Source organism: Ammospiza caudacuta, chromosome 26 (genome assembly GCF_027887145.1).
Source record: "Ammospiza caudacuta isolate bAmmCau1 chromosome 26, bAmmCau1.pri, whole genome shotgun sequence".
In the NCBI taxonomy this organism is placed as follows: domain Eukaryota; kingdom Metazoa; phylum Chordata; class Aves; order Passeriformes; family Passerellidae; genus Ammospiza; species Ammospiza caudacuta.
The window spans coordinates 7761822-7777441 of NC_080618.1; the positions used below are offsets into that span (position 1 = coordinate 7761822).

At 58.8% G+C, this 15620-nt stretch overlaps 1 protein-coding gene across 1 annotated transcript; it reads left to right on the forward strand.

Moving 5' to 3' along the window:
• Positions 1-6424: 6424 nt before the first annotated feature.
• Positions 6425-15184, forward strand: SLC20A1 (solute carrier family 20 member 1). The gene is made up of 11 exons (XM_058820066.1): positions 6425-6613; positions 6756-7205; positions 7293-7433; positions 7532-7617; positions 8806-8902; positions 10439-10558; positions 12060-12308; positions 12391-12940; positions 13186-13371; positions 13622-13706; positions 14527-15184. Exons 2-11 carry the CDS (start codon positions 6896-6898, stop codon positions 14686-14688), a joined length of 1986 nt encoding a protein of 661 aa, XP_058676049.1. The 5' UTR covers positions 6425-6613; positions 6756-6895; the 3' UTR covers positions 14689-15184.
• Positions 15185-15620: the final 436 nt, after the last annotated feature.

The following is a 15620-nucleotide window of genomic DNA, read 5'->3' on the forward strand; positions in this document are numbered from 1 at the left end:
TGCAGGGCAGGTGGGTGTCACGGCTGCTGCACCAGCAGCAGCTGCAGCATGGCACGGGCACGCTGGGCCCTGGCTCTCAGCCTGCTCCTGCTGGCCCTGCCAGCCCGGGCAGCTCCGTGGCAAGCAGAGCCCGTGGGTAGGTGGCAGCCGGGCCGGGGGTGCCCTGCAGAGCCCCGCGGGCAGCAGGGGCTCGGGCTTGCCCTGACTCTCCGTCTGTGTCTGCAGCGCAGGAGGAGGAGGAGGCGCCTGGAGAAGGCCTGGCAGGCCCCGGGGAGAGCGCCATGCACACGGCAGGTGTGTGGGGGTGGCTGTGCTTTGTGCAGCCCCACTGTGAGACCCCCGAGGCCCCAGCACAGCCCAGGGGATCCCCCCTCACAGCTGGGGCCCAAAGAGCTGCACTCTCCTTGGCACAGGAATGGGTTTTGTCCACTCCAAGGGTCGATTGGCCAGGCAGCTGTGCTCCCCCTGTCCAGCTGTGCTCCCTGCACTCCCCCATCCTCTCTGTCCAGCCCCCTGAGTCCCGACCATGGGGACAGCTGCATCCTTCAGCAAAGATGGGCAAGTGCAAGAGGAAATGTGAAGGATGCCCAGGATCAGGGGGCACAGCCTGGGTGTGCTGTTCCATCAGGACAGATGGTGCTCCAGGCTATGGGGGGAGCTCCTGGGGGAGTCTGGGTGCAGCTGTGGGCGCGGGCAGGGCGTTCCCACCTTCTCAGCTGGACCCTGCACTGGAGCTGCCCTGGCACTGCAGGAGTCACTCGTCAGTGCTGACCGACTGCACGGCCTGAGGGCTGCTCACAGGGTTTGCTGGCGGCAAAATGCAACTTTATTCTCTGCATCAAGGTCCAGAGTATCAAGATGGAAGGGGACAATCTTCCGTGGAGACAACCAAAGTGCTGCATGACATCCTGAGGGAGCTGAAGACGATAGTAGGAGGTGGGCACAGGTCACTCCTGAGCAGCACAGTCGGGCAGCCGAGGTCTTGGGTGCATGGAGGGGCACACCAAAGACCCCCCAGCCACACTCAGACCCTCACGGAGGGACCCTGTGGGCACTGGCAAGCTGCAAGGGTGGCCCAGAGTCTGTACTGCCAGCTGTGTCTCCGCCTGAGTCCCAGGGACTGTGTTTGCCCCAGTCAGATCATCCTGGCCAGAGCAAAGGAGAAATTGTGGGAAGAGTCCCCAGGAGCAGGGAGCAAAGGCAGACACTGGAAGAACTGGGTCAGGGGGGTTATTAGCAATGCCCTGAGGAGAGGGAGGGTGCAGAGAGTGGGGACCTGCAGGGCCTTTGGGAGTTCCCTTGGTTTTGCTGAGGAAGCGTTGCCACCACAGCATATTCCCTTGCTCAGGGCTGTGACCGTGTTCACAGGGGTCTGAGGGTGAGGGAAGAGACAAGGATCCAGCTCCATGTTTCAGATGGCTGATTTATTATTTCATTATATATATTATATTAAAACTATACTAAAAGAATAGAAGAAATGATTTCATCACAAGGCTAGCTAAGAATAGAAAAATAAAGAAAGAATGATAACAAAGGCTTGTGACTGACCAGAGAGTCTGAGCCAGCTGACTGTGATTGGCCATTAATTAGAAAAAACTCTATGAGACCAATCACAGATGCACCTGTTGCATTCCACAGCAGCAGATAACAATTGTTTACATTTTGAGGCCTCTCGGCTTCTCAGGAGGAAAAATCCTAAGGAAAGGATTTTTGCTAAAAGATGTCTGTGACCCAGAGCTGCCAGCGAGGCGGCAAAGAACATTTGGTGGCAATGGCAGCGCTGTGGCGCGGGGGCCAGCGGCGTGCGGCACGCACCGACGCGCAGCGCTGGCCCCGCAGGAGTGAAGCGCCTGGCGCTGAGCGGCGCCATCAGCCGCAGATCGGCCGGGGACGGCGAGGCAGAGCCCGACACCCCCGTGCTGGGCAGGGCGGACGCCGACGCCGTGGATTCCAACTCCTTCCAGACCTACTGCATCGAGGGCATCGTGGCCATCCTCGGCTCCATGCTGCTGGGGATGGTGCTGTGCTGCGTGATCCACGTGTGGAGGAAGAGGAGGAAGTGAGCTGTGGGGCGGAGGCGAGCTGCCGGGGCAGCGCGGGGGGGCCCGAGGCGTTTGCCGCTCCAGCGAGCGGAGGCTGGCGCCGTGGGCCGGCCCAGAGCCCTCCGTGTGCCCTGCGCAGGGTGCCCGCGGCCCAGGGCGCCCCGGCTGCTCCGCACCCTCGCACCCGCCCCGCGCCCTGCAGCTTCCTCTGCCCGCAGGCGCCTCGCAGCTGCCTGAGCCAGCTCAGGGGGCCCAGGCAGCCCGACAGGAGCCAGCAGAGTGTTTGGAGAATATTTGTGTTTATAAATAAAGAGCAGCAGCACAATCAGTTGTGTTGTACTGGCAGCAAACTCACACGGGTGCCACTGCGGGTCCCCTGGGTACCGAGGGGGTGAGGGGAGCCCCATAATGCCACTGATTCTAATTGATTCTAATTTGGTTTTCACTATGTGTATTATCCATGCTGTAAGCAATAGAGTGACCCCGGACATGACCCTTCGTAGTGCTTTTTGCAAATTCACATTAATTCCACCTGAATGTGAGGAAGAACTCTGTGCAGGTGGCCATGCACTGGGACAGATTGCCCAGGTTGTGGAGTGTCACCCACTAGTGATATTCCAGGACTATCTGACCACAATTCTGTGCAATGTGCTCTGGATGACCTTGCTTGAGGAGGGAGGTGGGACCAGATGATCCCACTCTCGTCTCTTTCAGTCTTACCCCCAATGTGATTTGTGTTCACTCATGCCTTTGCCAGAGATCCACCAGCACGCAGTGAGTGGAAGGGGTCTGCCATGCAGGTGAGATGGTTTCATATGCTTGGGCACCATCCCCTGGAGAAATGCATGGCAAGGAAAGGAGCTGGGGCTGACTTTGGCGGGGCTTTTTCCATCCCAGCTTACTGGAACACCAGGAAAAGGTGGGCTGCCTGTGCAGGTGTCCCCTGTGGAGCTCTGCCTGTGTCTGGCTGCTGTCCAGAACACGCACTGAGTGCCTCCCAGCCTTCAGCAACTCACAGACCCAGGAATATTTTATATCTATTCTGTTCTATATCTTTTGTCATGACATATTAACACACTGTGGTTCATGCATTTATTCTGAACCAGCTTTCCTGTTGCTCCAACAAACCAAACTATTCATGAATCTGGATCGTGTAAGTTCTCACAGAACATGACTGCAGTTTCAGTGTCCAGCTGGTGGCACAGGGAGGGGCCATGCAGGCACATGTGGCAGGGGCGAGAGCTGTGGAACAACTTTTGGGGTGACGTAAGGAGACAGAGATCATTCAACATTTAAGTCATGGGCAAAACGCTTGACTCGGGAAAATGAATTTTAATTTATTACCAATTAACAACCGAGTAAGACAACGTGAAGTAAGAGGATCAGTCAGGAGTGGAGCCCGGGTAGGCAGGGACACCAACAGCTGCAGTGCTGGGGGTTGCTGGTGACACCTAAGAGGTCCAGAGTGTGCCAATAAGTGCTGGGATGCCCAGTGATGCTGTTGAGCACCCGGGCATGTCCAGGGACCTGCAGGTCCAAGCCAGCACCGGGACTGGGAGTGGTGATGCCAAGCAGGTGGATTTCAGGGCACGCTCAGCATCCATCAAAGGCTCCCAGTGCAGGAGTTACAGACCAGTGTTACTGGGGCGGGGGATGCAGCCTCTGGCTCTGTAGGTGAGATGGCCACAGGCTGGAATGTTTTCCAGGGCGTTTCCCAGCAGCTCCCAGAGTGCTGCCTTAATTGCCTTAATTGCCTCCAGTGTCACAGTGCCACCGCTCAGGGTGGGGCTCACTGCAGGGGTGAGGCTGACAAAGGTCTGAGGGTCCCCTCCCAGCGCCGGGAACCTGCAGTGCACTGTCCTGGCGCCGCCCAGGTGCTCCTCCCCAGCACATCCTTGGCCCTGAGTCCATCTCTTCAGTTCTGTCATCTGTGCAAGGTTTGTACCCCTCTGTGCCCCCTGCAAGGCCCTTCCATGCCTGGTCCCACACCTGCACACTTTGTGCTGTGCCCCATTGTGTCGCTTTGATTTTTTAAGATTTTCTAAGCCTTCTGATGTTGACATTCTTGTAGCGAACTTTCTCACACACTTTCTCTAAATAACTCGTTGTTTTGCATTCCTTTATGAAGAAGTTGATAGACTGTGGTTTGTCCAGTGTCACCCTCCAGTCCACTATCATTCTTAGAAAACTGTAAATGCTAGAGTCAGAAAATAAACTTCCCTTTTTTCCTCACCTTGAGAACAGTGGTGTGCACTTGTATTCTTTCGTGTCCTATAGTGACATCCCATGTTTGGTGCTGCACCCCATGTACCTGTGGCTGCACCTGCATGCCCAGTGCTGCTCCCCAGACGTGCCCCTACCCCTGCAGGGGTGCAGACACACCTGGATCCCTTCCCAGCTTTGGGGGTACAGGGTTATGGCATCTGGGGGCCCACAACATGGATCCTACCAGCTTCATCCAGGGACTCCTGCCAGTTTCCTCCCCAGTTCACGCACCTAGGGCAGGAATGTGGAGTGGGGACAGGGGAAAGGTGTGGGCTCACGCCTGCTAATGCTCTGGGGAGCTGAGAGTGCAGGGGGTCCCCAGGCCGAGGTACACATCCCTCCTTCCCCCAGGCCCAGCTGTGGCTCTGTGCAGGCAGTGCTGCACGTGGCCCTGGGGACACAGGGCCCGCGGGGACACGGGCTGGACTCTGCCCGGGTGACGCAGGGGCAGTCATGCAGCAGGGCTGGGGCAGCCTGGCCGCTTCCCCAGCACCAGGGGCCACCTGCAGCACTGCGTCCCCATGACGTGGTGGTGTGCCAGCCCCAGCTGCTGACCCGTGCGGCGGCACAGCCCCTGGCCACACACCCCAGCTTCCCGTGCCGGCTGACCCCTGCCCCGGGGCTGCCTCTGGGCACTGAGCCGTGCTTCCTGCTGGGCAACGATCACCCCAGATGGGAAGGGGAGAGGGGCTCCCCCAGCTCAGGGCACACGTGTGCCCCAGTGTGGGCCGGGGCATGTGGGGCTGGCTGTGCACACACATCCACAGCTGCTGCACGCCGAGGGGCTCACCGCTGCCGTGCCACCCTGGCTGGGGGGACCCTACACGACCTCCTGGGAACCGCCTGGGACCTCGCAGGATCCCCTGAGCTGCCACACTCAGCTGTGGATCTGGTGCTGTGGTTGATCCTGGGGGGAACTGGTTTCAGTCCCCACCTGTGGTCCTTGCCAGGCCGGTGGGGACTCCTGGGCCGGTGCTGGTCTCAACCAGTGCAAGCACTAGGCCTGTGTGTGATGCCAGTTCAGAGATGGAGTGGGACTGAGCCACACTGGAGAGGGACTGAGCACACAGGACAGGGACTGAGCCACACTGGAGAGGGACTGAGCCACACTGGAGTGGGACTGAGCCACACTGGAGTGGGACTGAGCCAAACTGGAGTGGGACTGAGCCACACTGGAGTGGGACTGAGCCAAACTGGAGTGGGACTGAGCCACACTGGAGTGGGACTGAGCCAAACTGGAGTGGGACTGAGCCAAACTGGAGTGGGACTGAGCACACTGGAGTGGGACTGAGCCAAACTGGAGTGGGACTGAGCCACACTGGAGAGGGACTGAGCCAAACTGGAGTGGGACTGAGCACACAGGAGAGGGACTGAGCCACACTGGAGAGGGACTGAGCCACACTGGAAAGGGACTGAGCACACTGGAGTGCCAGCCCTGTGGCCAGTAGGTCCCTGCCCACCTGGGCTGGCACAGGCTGGTCATGCTGGAGCTGAGCAGAGCAGTTCCATACCTGGGCCAGCCCCACATCTGTGCCAAAGCGAGTCGAGCTGTGCTGCAGCCCAGCCTTGGCCCTCATACCTGCTGGCCTGTGCCCGTGCCACACTGGAGCAGTCCACATCGGTGGCAAGCCGTGCCAGATGTGCCCGGCCAGGCCATGCTGTGCCAGCATCGGTGCCGGGCCATACTGTGCTGATGCCGGGCCATGCCATGCCATGCCATATCATGCCATGCCAGTCCTGGTGCCATGCCATGCCGTACCGGTATCGGGCCATGCCGTACTGGTGCCGGTGCCAGGCCATGCTATGCCATGCCGTGCCGGTTCCGGTGCCGGGCCATGCTATGCCATGCTATGCCATGCCGTGCCGGTTCCGGTGCCGGGCCATGCTATGCCATGCTATGCCATGCAGTGCCGGTTCCGGTGCCGGTTCCGGTGCCGTCCCCCCCGAGGCACACCGGGCGCGCACGTGGTTTTCCGGCGCGCTGCCCGCGCGGGGGGGCGGGGCCGGGCTCGGTCTCCGTGCTCGGCGCTGCCCAATGGCGGCGCGGCCCCGCCCCTTCCCCCGGAGCGCGGGCCAATGGGCAGCGAGGGCGGGGCGGGGCCGGACGGGGGCGGGGCCGCGGTCACGCGGGGGCGGGGGGCGGTGTTAAAGGCGCCGCGCGCTGTGGCCGCCTTGGACCGGGCGGCGGCACCGACGGGCACCGACCGGCACCGAGGGAGGGCAGCGGGGCCCGGGCGGCAGCGCATCCGAGCGGCACCGCACGCGGCTGGGCATTTCCGGTCAGCGCGGCGCGGCCCGGCGCAGCGGTGAGCGGCGGTGACGGGCAGGGGCGGGCCCACGCACGCATGGCGGCGGGAGGGGGCGGTGGCGCGCGCGGGAGCGGCCGTTGCCGGCGGCGGGAAGGGCCGGTTCCGGTGCTCGGCCCGCTCAGCTCTGTCCTTCCCGCAGGATGAGGAGCGGCGCGGACCATGGCGCGGCAGCCGGTCCCCAGCCCCTGCGACCCACGGGCCCCTAGGACGTCGCCGTGTCCCCGAGCCCTATAGCGATCCCTCTATTTAATTTTGTACCTAATTTATTAACCCATCGCCATGGAGCCGACCCCCGCGGTGCCCGCCGCCCCGATGACCGACTTCCTCTGGATGCTGGTCCTGGGCTTCATCATCGCCTTCGTGCTGGCCTTCTCTGTCGGTGCGAACGACGTGGCCAACTCGTTCGGCACGGCCGTGGGCTCGGGGGTGGTGACCCTGCGGCAGGCCTGCATCCTGGCCAGCATCTTCGAGACGGTGGGCTCCGTGCTGCTGGGGGCCAAGGTCAGCGAGACCATCCGCAAGGGCCTGATCGATGTCGAGATGTACAACTCCACACTGCTGATGGCAGGCTCGATCAGCGCCATGTCCGGTGAGGAGCGGGGAGGTCACGGTGGAGGGGCACTGTGTCCCGGGATGCCCTGGTGATGGCTTTCTTAGCAGGCTGCTTCTTCTCCAGGATCTGCTGTGTGGCAGCTGATGGCTTCATTCTTGAAGCTCCCCATTTCTGGAACCCACTGCATCGTTGGAGCCACCATTGGCTTCTCACTGGTGGCCAAAGGGCAGGAAGGTGTCAAGTGGTCTGAGTTGCTGAAGATTGGTAAGTGCAGCAGCAGGACCACCCCAGACACAGACCCCGTGTGTCCCTGGGCTTCCTTTTCCAGCAGCAGGATACTGATTGTGCCTCCCACTTTCTAGTGTTGTCCTGGTTCATCTCACCCCTTCTTTCGGGCATCATGTCTGCTATCCTGTTCTTCCTCGTCCAGAGGTTCATCCTCTGTAAGGTAAGGGCTGTCTGCCCTGTTTTCTGATGCTCTGGGGCTCTGGGCTGCTCTCAGTAGGCTTGTTGGTTGGCTTATGGCCACCAGTGTTTCTCCTGGCACATCCTGGAGTGTCTGTGTTGGCATCAGGGGAGCCCTTTGGGAGCTGAAGACTGAGAAAATGGGGCCCGTGGCCACTCCACAGAGTGGACTTGGAGGGTTTGGGGCATTACCTTCCCTCTGAAACGTGGGAGTTGTCTTGCCTGGCTTCAGCAGGAACAGCCCTGTTTCCCAGTAATGAAGTAGCTCAGAATTGATAAGACCAGAGCTGTCAGATGGGCTTTTCCAAAATCCTGGTGTAAGGGGCTTTTTTTTCCATGGGGTAGGCTGCAGGTAAAGGTATTTATCCACAGCCATGGTATTCCTTAGCTAGGAGGGACAGAATTGTTCCTGAGGCTGGGGAAACCACATTCCTGAGACCCCAACTATGCAGAGAAACTCCAGTATTCTTTTCTGCATATCTCAGGTTAAATTCCTTTAAGTTTTACCTCTAACAATTGAAGAGATGTTAAGATCTTATCAGGGGCAGCCCTTTAGAACAGCTCAGCGTCACCACTGTCACAGTAACCTTGTGTAACCAGCCTCCCAAAGCGTGGCTGGCCCTGTCACGCTCCGTCCTGGTGCTCGGGCTGCTTGGCATTCAGGGAGGCTTGGTGTGCTTGTCCTGATGCCAAATCCCAATTGCTGGGCAGCAGTGGGGATTAAACACTCCTTCTGCTGGGGTGAGGGCCATGCTGCCAGGTATGTGGTCCAATAAGCTCCTTTGTGACTAATGGACTTTTTATTTTGTTCAAGTCAGCTGAAAAGGGGCAAAAGCTTTGGAAGTTATTGGAGAGTTGAAAGAAAAATGTAAGTGGAGGTGGCACTTTGGGGAGCCAGGGAAAGGATTCAGAAGCCAGGTAGCGATGAGTTGTTCCAGGCCTGGGAGTGCTGGAAGCCTTTGCTGGGCCTGCCCTAGCTCTGTGGGGAGCCTTGTGGGACCTCCTGCCCTCCGTCTGACTGGGGGCTGTTCCCTAAAGGCTGTTGGGAGCTGTTGTCTGTAGGCGACTGAGGGCACAAACCCCTTCTGGAGAGGATCTGTTGCTGAGCTGCTCCTGGGCTGCTGCACAGCCCCCGGTGTGCCTCTCTGCAGCACTGCTCTGTGTTTTCCAGGCAGATCCTGTTCCCAACGGCCTGCGAGCTTTGCCCGTCTTCTACGCTTGCACTGTGGGAATCAACCTCTTCTCCATCATGTACACTGGGGCGCCCTGTAAGTGCACAGCAAATGCTTCAACCTGAATTTTGAAATTCTTTCCAAAGCCTCCATTAAATGCACGATTTACCCCTTTTTTGCTTTACAGGGCTGAGATCTCCTAGAAGGCGGCTGGCCTGTGCCGGTTACGGAAGGCGGCAGGCTAGCCTGCACTGTCTGGGCTAGGTAGTTGCCCAGCCAAAGAGACCTGCTCAAACTAAACTCCTCCAGACCTTTCTCCTTAGACTTCCCAGGATTGGCCAATAACATGGCTTCCCCTTCCCTTCTCTTACCTGTGCTAAAACTCAGGTATCTGCTGGCTGCCAGCAGTGGGGCTAGGAGCAGGGATGGGGCTCGCCTCCTGCTTCATCCTGTCCCTAAAAACGAGCTAATTACTCTTGTCCAGAAGAGCTGGCCTGTGTGCTGCAGAGTCTGAGCTTCAGGTGGAAAAGCCAAGCTAGGATGCTGTGTGGCAGGGGACAGGTCAGGAGCAGGACTGAGGGAGGGCTCAGCAGGGATAGGTGGATTTGCCCGCAGAGCCAGAGGCTCCGTCACCTCCGTTGTTTGCTGGGATGACTCGGCCTGAGCTGTTTTCTGGTGTCAGCGTGGGTTTCCTGTTGTGGAGGAGCCTCTGGAGGTGGGATGCGGGCAGGCAGTGCTGGCTCTGGCAGGGTTTGCTCTGTAAACAGTGGCTGGAAAATTTTTTTGAGGGATGTCAGCTTCCCCTTGCCTGGGCTCTGCAACGTGGGGGAGAGGAGGACAGGCCTGCAGTGGTGCTGCTGGGGGCACTGGGGCTGCTCCCAAATCACTTGATCAGTTGGAATGTCCAAAGTGGATCTGTGTTTATCCTGAGCCCTGAACTGCTGAGTGAGCTCTAGGTTGCTTGAGCACAGGGTTTGCAGGCAGACCTGTGCCTGCTGGAGGTGTCTGGACTGCTTCAGGAGCAATAAGGCACTGCCTGCAGCAGCAAATGCAGGGTTTGGATAGTCACAAGCACTCGATGCCCTGCCTGGGCTTGTGTGATGCCAGTCCTCTGCTCAAAGTCAGGCTGCCTGTGAGAATGCTCCTAAGTGGGTCGTGTATCACCTCAGATGCCATGAAGCCTAAATTGCCGTTGACTCCTGGAGCAAAAGAGCTGCCCTCCCAGCAGCTGCAAGGGCTGGAGAGCTCCAGGGCGGGAGCAGCCCAGCGTCTGTGTCCTCTCCAGAGCAGGGAAGCAGCACTGGCGCTGCAGCAGCCACACCGGGAGGTGTTTTTTCCTTTGACATTGCAGCAAATGAGGAGACAAGAGCTGTGTGGAGCCTGGGGCTTGCACCACTGTACAGGGCTTGGCTGGGGGAAGGGGCTGTGAAGGGTCAGCTGCTGATGGGAATGTGACCTGTGGGGCTGAGAGCATAGGTCAGTCATCCCTTCCCAGCAGTGCTTCTCCCTGGCAGGTGGATTAGCTCAGGGCTGTTGCAGGTGATGGTGAGCCTGTGCCTGGGAAAACCAAAGTCGTATATCGAGGAGGGTTTTGCCCAGAGGTTTTCAAAGATCCGTTGTTTTATTTCCTAGTGCTGGGCTTTGACAAACTTCCTCTGTGGGGTATCCTCCTAATTTCGGCGGGGAGTGCTGTTGTCTGTGCTCTCGTCGTCTGGTTCTTTGTATGTCCGAGAATGAAGAAGAAAATCGACCGTAAGTACCACGTCCCTCTGCAATCCTCGGGAAGGGCACGCTCTGGCTAACCCACTTCTCTTCCCAGTGGGAGATCCATTAGCTCTGGGGCTGTTATTAACAGAATCCTCCTCTTCACTCGGGGATTAACCTGCTCTGAGTCACTGGGGCACGCAGCGGGCTGGGCTCTGCCTGCTCCTAACCCAGGCACCCAGACCCCCCCAGGAGCAGCTGTTGTGCTGCTGAGCAGTGTCTGGGGCTGATTGATCTGCAGGGTGGTCTCTCCTGGAGCTGTGGGCAGTGTCAGACAGCTTGTCCCACTCTAATAGAGGAGAGAGAAGGCAAGAGACAACGTGCCTGTTAAAACCTTTAATCTTCTCATACCTGCTGAGCAATCCTTGGCCTGGCTGATGCAGATCACAAGTTTAAAGCTGACGAAATCCTTTGCCTGTAGCAAAAAAACCCAAAACACTCTATTGAAAGGCATCCAAAGGATCAGCCTGGAGCTCTGCCTCCAGAGCAGTACTTGGAACTGTGGTCCTGAATATCAATGATGTGTGCAGGCTGGGGCCTTGGGAGTTGGTGATGAGGGGATGTCCCTGTTGTGCTGGTGTAATTGGGGTGTGACTAACAGCTTTATGGCTGCTCTTGACAATCCTCCAGCTGTTTAAGTTAACTCCTGCCTGTGAAGTGAGGTGAGGTGGGCTCTTCTGCCTGTCAGGCATGCTATGCTCCCTGCCTGCCCACAGCATCCCTGCGAGGAGGTGGGCATGCAGGGAGAGACAGCTCTGCTAGGACTAGATGCCAGGATGGAGAGTTGATGCCGCAACCCAGCCCTTGAGGCAAACAAAGTGACAGGGAAATGGTCATGTTTATGACAAGAAGGTGGTTTTGGTTGTTGTCTGAAGGAGCTGACCTCATGTTTTCACCTGGAGAAAACATGCTTTTACTGTTAGAGGCGGAGGAACAGCCTCAGGTTCCACAGCTTGGTGCTTCTGGTTTGGCTGCCCAGGGTGGACAGGAAACCAGGCTGCCTTTTGGGGGTGGAGGCCAGCTCCTGTTTGGGTTTGTCATCCAGTGGAAGCTGGAGAGGAGCCCAGGCTGGAGCTGCTGGGCTGGTAGAGGAGCTGGGCTCTTCTGGGCGCCTCTCTGTCAGCTTCAGGGGTCATAGCCGCTCCAGAAGTGGGTCCAGAGCATCCCACTGCCCACAGAGATGGGACAAACATGGCCCAAAGAGGAACCTCTGCACTAGACATTACCGACGTAAAAGCCCCATAATGGTGTTCACCACACCTCGTGTGGGTGGGGGTGTCTAAAAATAAGGTATGAGCTGGCTTAGATGGTTTGGCTGTTGTGCCCGGGACAAGGTGTGACTGTCCAGCAGTTTCCAAAGTTCAGGATGTGGAGGAGCTGTAAATTTTATTTGGCTGCCATAAATCTGAGTGGCAAGGGGTGTGGGCTTGCTGCTGGCATTCGGTGCAGTGGTGGAAAGGGGTTTGATGGCGGCTGCCCCTCTTTGCAGGAGAGATAAAATCAAGTCCTTCTGAAAGCCCCTTGATGGAGAAGAATGTTTGCCCAAAGGAGGAGCAAGAGGAGGCTAAGATGGCCTTGGAAGATGCCAAGGGCCCTGCTGCTGATGCAGGGTCAGCCGTCCCGCCCCGGGCAGCGGGGGAGGAGAGGATGGTCTCCTTCAACCTGGGGGAGCTGGAGGAGGCCCCAGAGCAGGAGAGGCTTCCCAGCCTCGACCTGAAGGAAACAAGCATTGACAGTGGTGAGTAGCAGGGGCTGATTGGGGTGCTGAGAGTCCCCCAGCCCAGGCACCCGTGGCGCTAACCCCGCTGTCCCCCTGGCAGGAGCTGTGCGGCTGCCCAACGGCAACCTGGTGCACCTGAGCCAGGCAGTGGGCCACCAGCTGGGCTCAGGGGGGCAGTACCAGTACCACACTGTGCACAAGGACTCCGGCCTCTACAAGGAGCTGCTGCACAAGCTGCACCTGGCCAAGATGGGGGACTGCATGGGGGACTCTGGGGACAAGCCCCTGCGGCGCAATAACAGCTATACCTCCTACACCATGGCCATCTGTGGCATGCCCCTGGACTCTCTGCGGGCCAGGGACGTCGAGGAGGGGGAGAAGCTCAGCTGGTCTGTGGTGGACACAAAGAAGAGGGTCCGCATGGACAGCTACACCAGCTACTGCAACGCGGTGGCGGACGCACACCCGGCTGCAGACGTGGACCTGAACACAGCCCAGGCAGAGCTGGGGGCTGCTGACCGCAAGGGCAGCACCGGCTCCCTGGAAGAATGGCACGAGCAGGACAAGCCTGAGGTGTCTCTGCTCTTCCAGTTCTTGCAGATCCTCACAGCCTGTTTTGGCTCCTTTGCTCACGGTGGCAATGATGTCAGGTCAGTGGAGTTGTGGGAGCCAGGGAGGCTGCTAGCTGGGGCTAGTGCTCACAGAATCATGGAATTACAAAATGGTTTGGGGTGGAAGGGACCTTAAATACCTTGTTCCAACCCCCTGCCATGGATGTGTTCCTCTTGACCCAGTTGTTCCACGTGCCATCCAACCTGGCCTTGAACACTTCCAGGGATATTCTATCTTTCCAAGAGCCTCTGGCCCTCTAGACCAGTTCCTCTTTCTCTTCCAGCAACGCCATTGGGCCCCTGGTTGCACTCTTCCTGGTCTATCAGACGGGCGATGTGGCTACCAAGGTGGCAACTCCCATCTGGCTGCTTCTCTATGGGGGTGCAGGGATTTGCATTGGCTTGTGGGTCTGGGGAAGGAGAGTCATCCAGACGATGGGGAAGGACCTGACTCCCATCACACCATCCAGGTAAGGGCTACCATGGCGCAGAGGGGAGGCTCCGTGCAGCCTAAGAGCTGCATTCTGCTCCAGGAGCCCCTCTCCATTCTCTCCTGGGGGTTTCAGTGGTGGAGCTGGGGTGTGTGGGGCTCCAACACCTTGCTGCATCCTGGGGGGTTCATCCAGGGGCTGCAGAGCCAAGCAGTGCTGCCTTGAGCTGAGCCCACGGTGTTTTGGGGTATCCAGTGCCCCTATTCCGATCTGCTCTCTGTCCCTGCAGTGGCTTCAGCATCGAACTGGCCTCAGCGCTGACGGTGGTCATTGCCTCCAACGTCGGCCTCCCAATCAGCACAACCCACTGCAAGGTAGGAGGGCTACCAGGGGCATGGCTTTGGCTTGGTGTGAGCACAGAGTTCCCAGCTCTTGGTGCTCACAGGGCTGAGCTGTGTGGGAGGCCCCACTCTGGGCCACTGGCCACTGTCAGCTCCCAGCTCTGCCGCCTGCACCTCAATGTGAGGTGACAGCGGCTGCCCAGCCTCAGGGTGGGCCCCTGGGGCACTTGGGAGGTGATGGCAGAACAAAACCCCTTTCATGGTCCCCTAGGCTCTTGCCAAGAGGCCATGGGAACCCGAGTGCTGCGGGATCCTGGTCCCGTCACCCCTCTGTGTTACAGAGCTTGCAAGGGTTTTCAGGGTGAAGAGAGAGGCGAGAATGTTGACTTCATGTTCAGAAGGCTTGATTTACTATTTTATGATATATATTACATTATTACTGTGCTAAAAAGAATAGAAGGAAAGTTCTCAGAAGCTACTAAGCTAAGAATAAAAAAGGAATGAATAACAAAAGAGCTCGGTCTTTGATTGGCCCTTAATTGTACACATCCAACGTGGGCCAATCACAGGTGCACCTGTTGCATTCCGCAGCAGCAGATAACCATTGTTTACATCCCTTTTCTGGGGCCTCAACTTCCCAGAAGGAAAAATCCTAAAGAAAGGATTTTTATGAAAAAATGTCGTTGACACCTCTGGGTTGGCAGCTCCTTGCCCTGCACTCCCTGCCTGCGCTCTGTGCGGTGCCCACAGGCCGGGGCAGGACCCAGGGCTGTGCCCGAGGGGTGGAGGAGTGCGTGTTTGGGGGATGCAGAGGGCTGCTCTGGTGCTGAACGTGCCCCGGCTCCTCGTGCAGGTGGGCTCAGTCGTCTCGGTGGGCTGGCTGCGCTCCAGGAAGGCGGTGGACTGGCGCCTCTTCCGAAACATCTTCATGGCCTGGTTCGTCACCGTCCCCATCGCCGGCCTCATCAGCGCTGCCATCATGGCTGTCTTCAAGTTCGCTGTCCTGGAGGTGTGAGGGCACCAGGGTCCCGCTGCTCCTGCTTCCCACTGCTGTCCTCCCTCGAGGAGGCACCGAGGCTGCCTGCTGTGGGGTGGCAGCTGCGCCCATCTGCGCATAGTGCTGTCACTGAAGTATCTTTTTTTTTTTTTTTAATATAACTGTCTTGGCGCTAACACTGTGGGGGTGCACTGGCAGGGCTGTATGTGCCCCCAGGTGACCCTCCTGATCTGCTGTAGCTGTAGATAAGCAGTTACTGGGGGCCACTTTCTCACTTCTACCGATCCCCTGGCAATGATTTTTGGGGGAAGGACAGAGGTTGGTCCTTGCCTGCCCTGGAACAAAGGGCCGGGAAGTCGTGGGGTGCCCCTCTTGCAGGCTGTGCAGTGTTCAGCTTTGCCTCCATTGCGTAGTGCTGTGGACACCATCCTGCTCGGGGGCCCGGGGGAGCTGCCCTCTGGCCCCCTGTCACTGCTGCTACCTCGGACTTAATAAAGATTTCCTTGGGATGCCAGTGCTGCCTGTGGTTCTGGGGATTTTGGACACTGCGGGGGCCCCAAATGCTGCCCCACAGCCCTCGCTGCCTTGGCCCTGAGCCCCAGGAGGGAGCTGGGGACAGAGATAAGAGCCCCACGTGCCGCCTGTATCACGGGAGGGGCGGTAAACAGCCCTGCGCTGGGGTTATCGGCGCCCTGCACCTGGGGGCGGCTCCAGCCCGCTGTGGGGAGATGTGTGGTTGTGTGTCCGGCCTTATCCGTGCCTCACAGCCCTGGCACAGCAGCTGCTCCGCAGCCCCTCCATGTGCCGTGGGCTGCTCCCTCCCGCCTGGGTCAAGGCCGGGCCGGGCCCCGCGTCAGCGGCTTCGGGGTGTCGCAAGAGCCCCGGGAGAGGGGCCGGGGCCTTGGGCACACGGAGGGTTCGGGGGGCGCTGAGTGCGGCCGTGAGGGAGC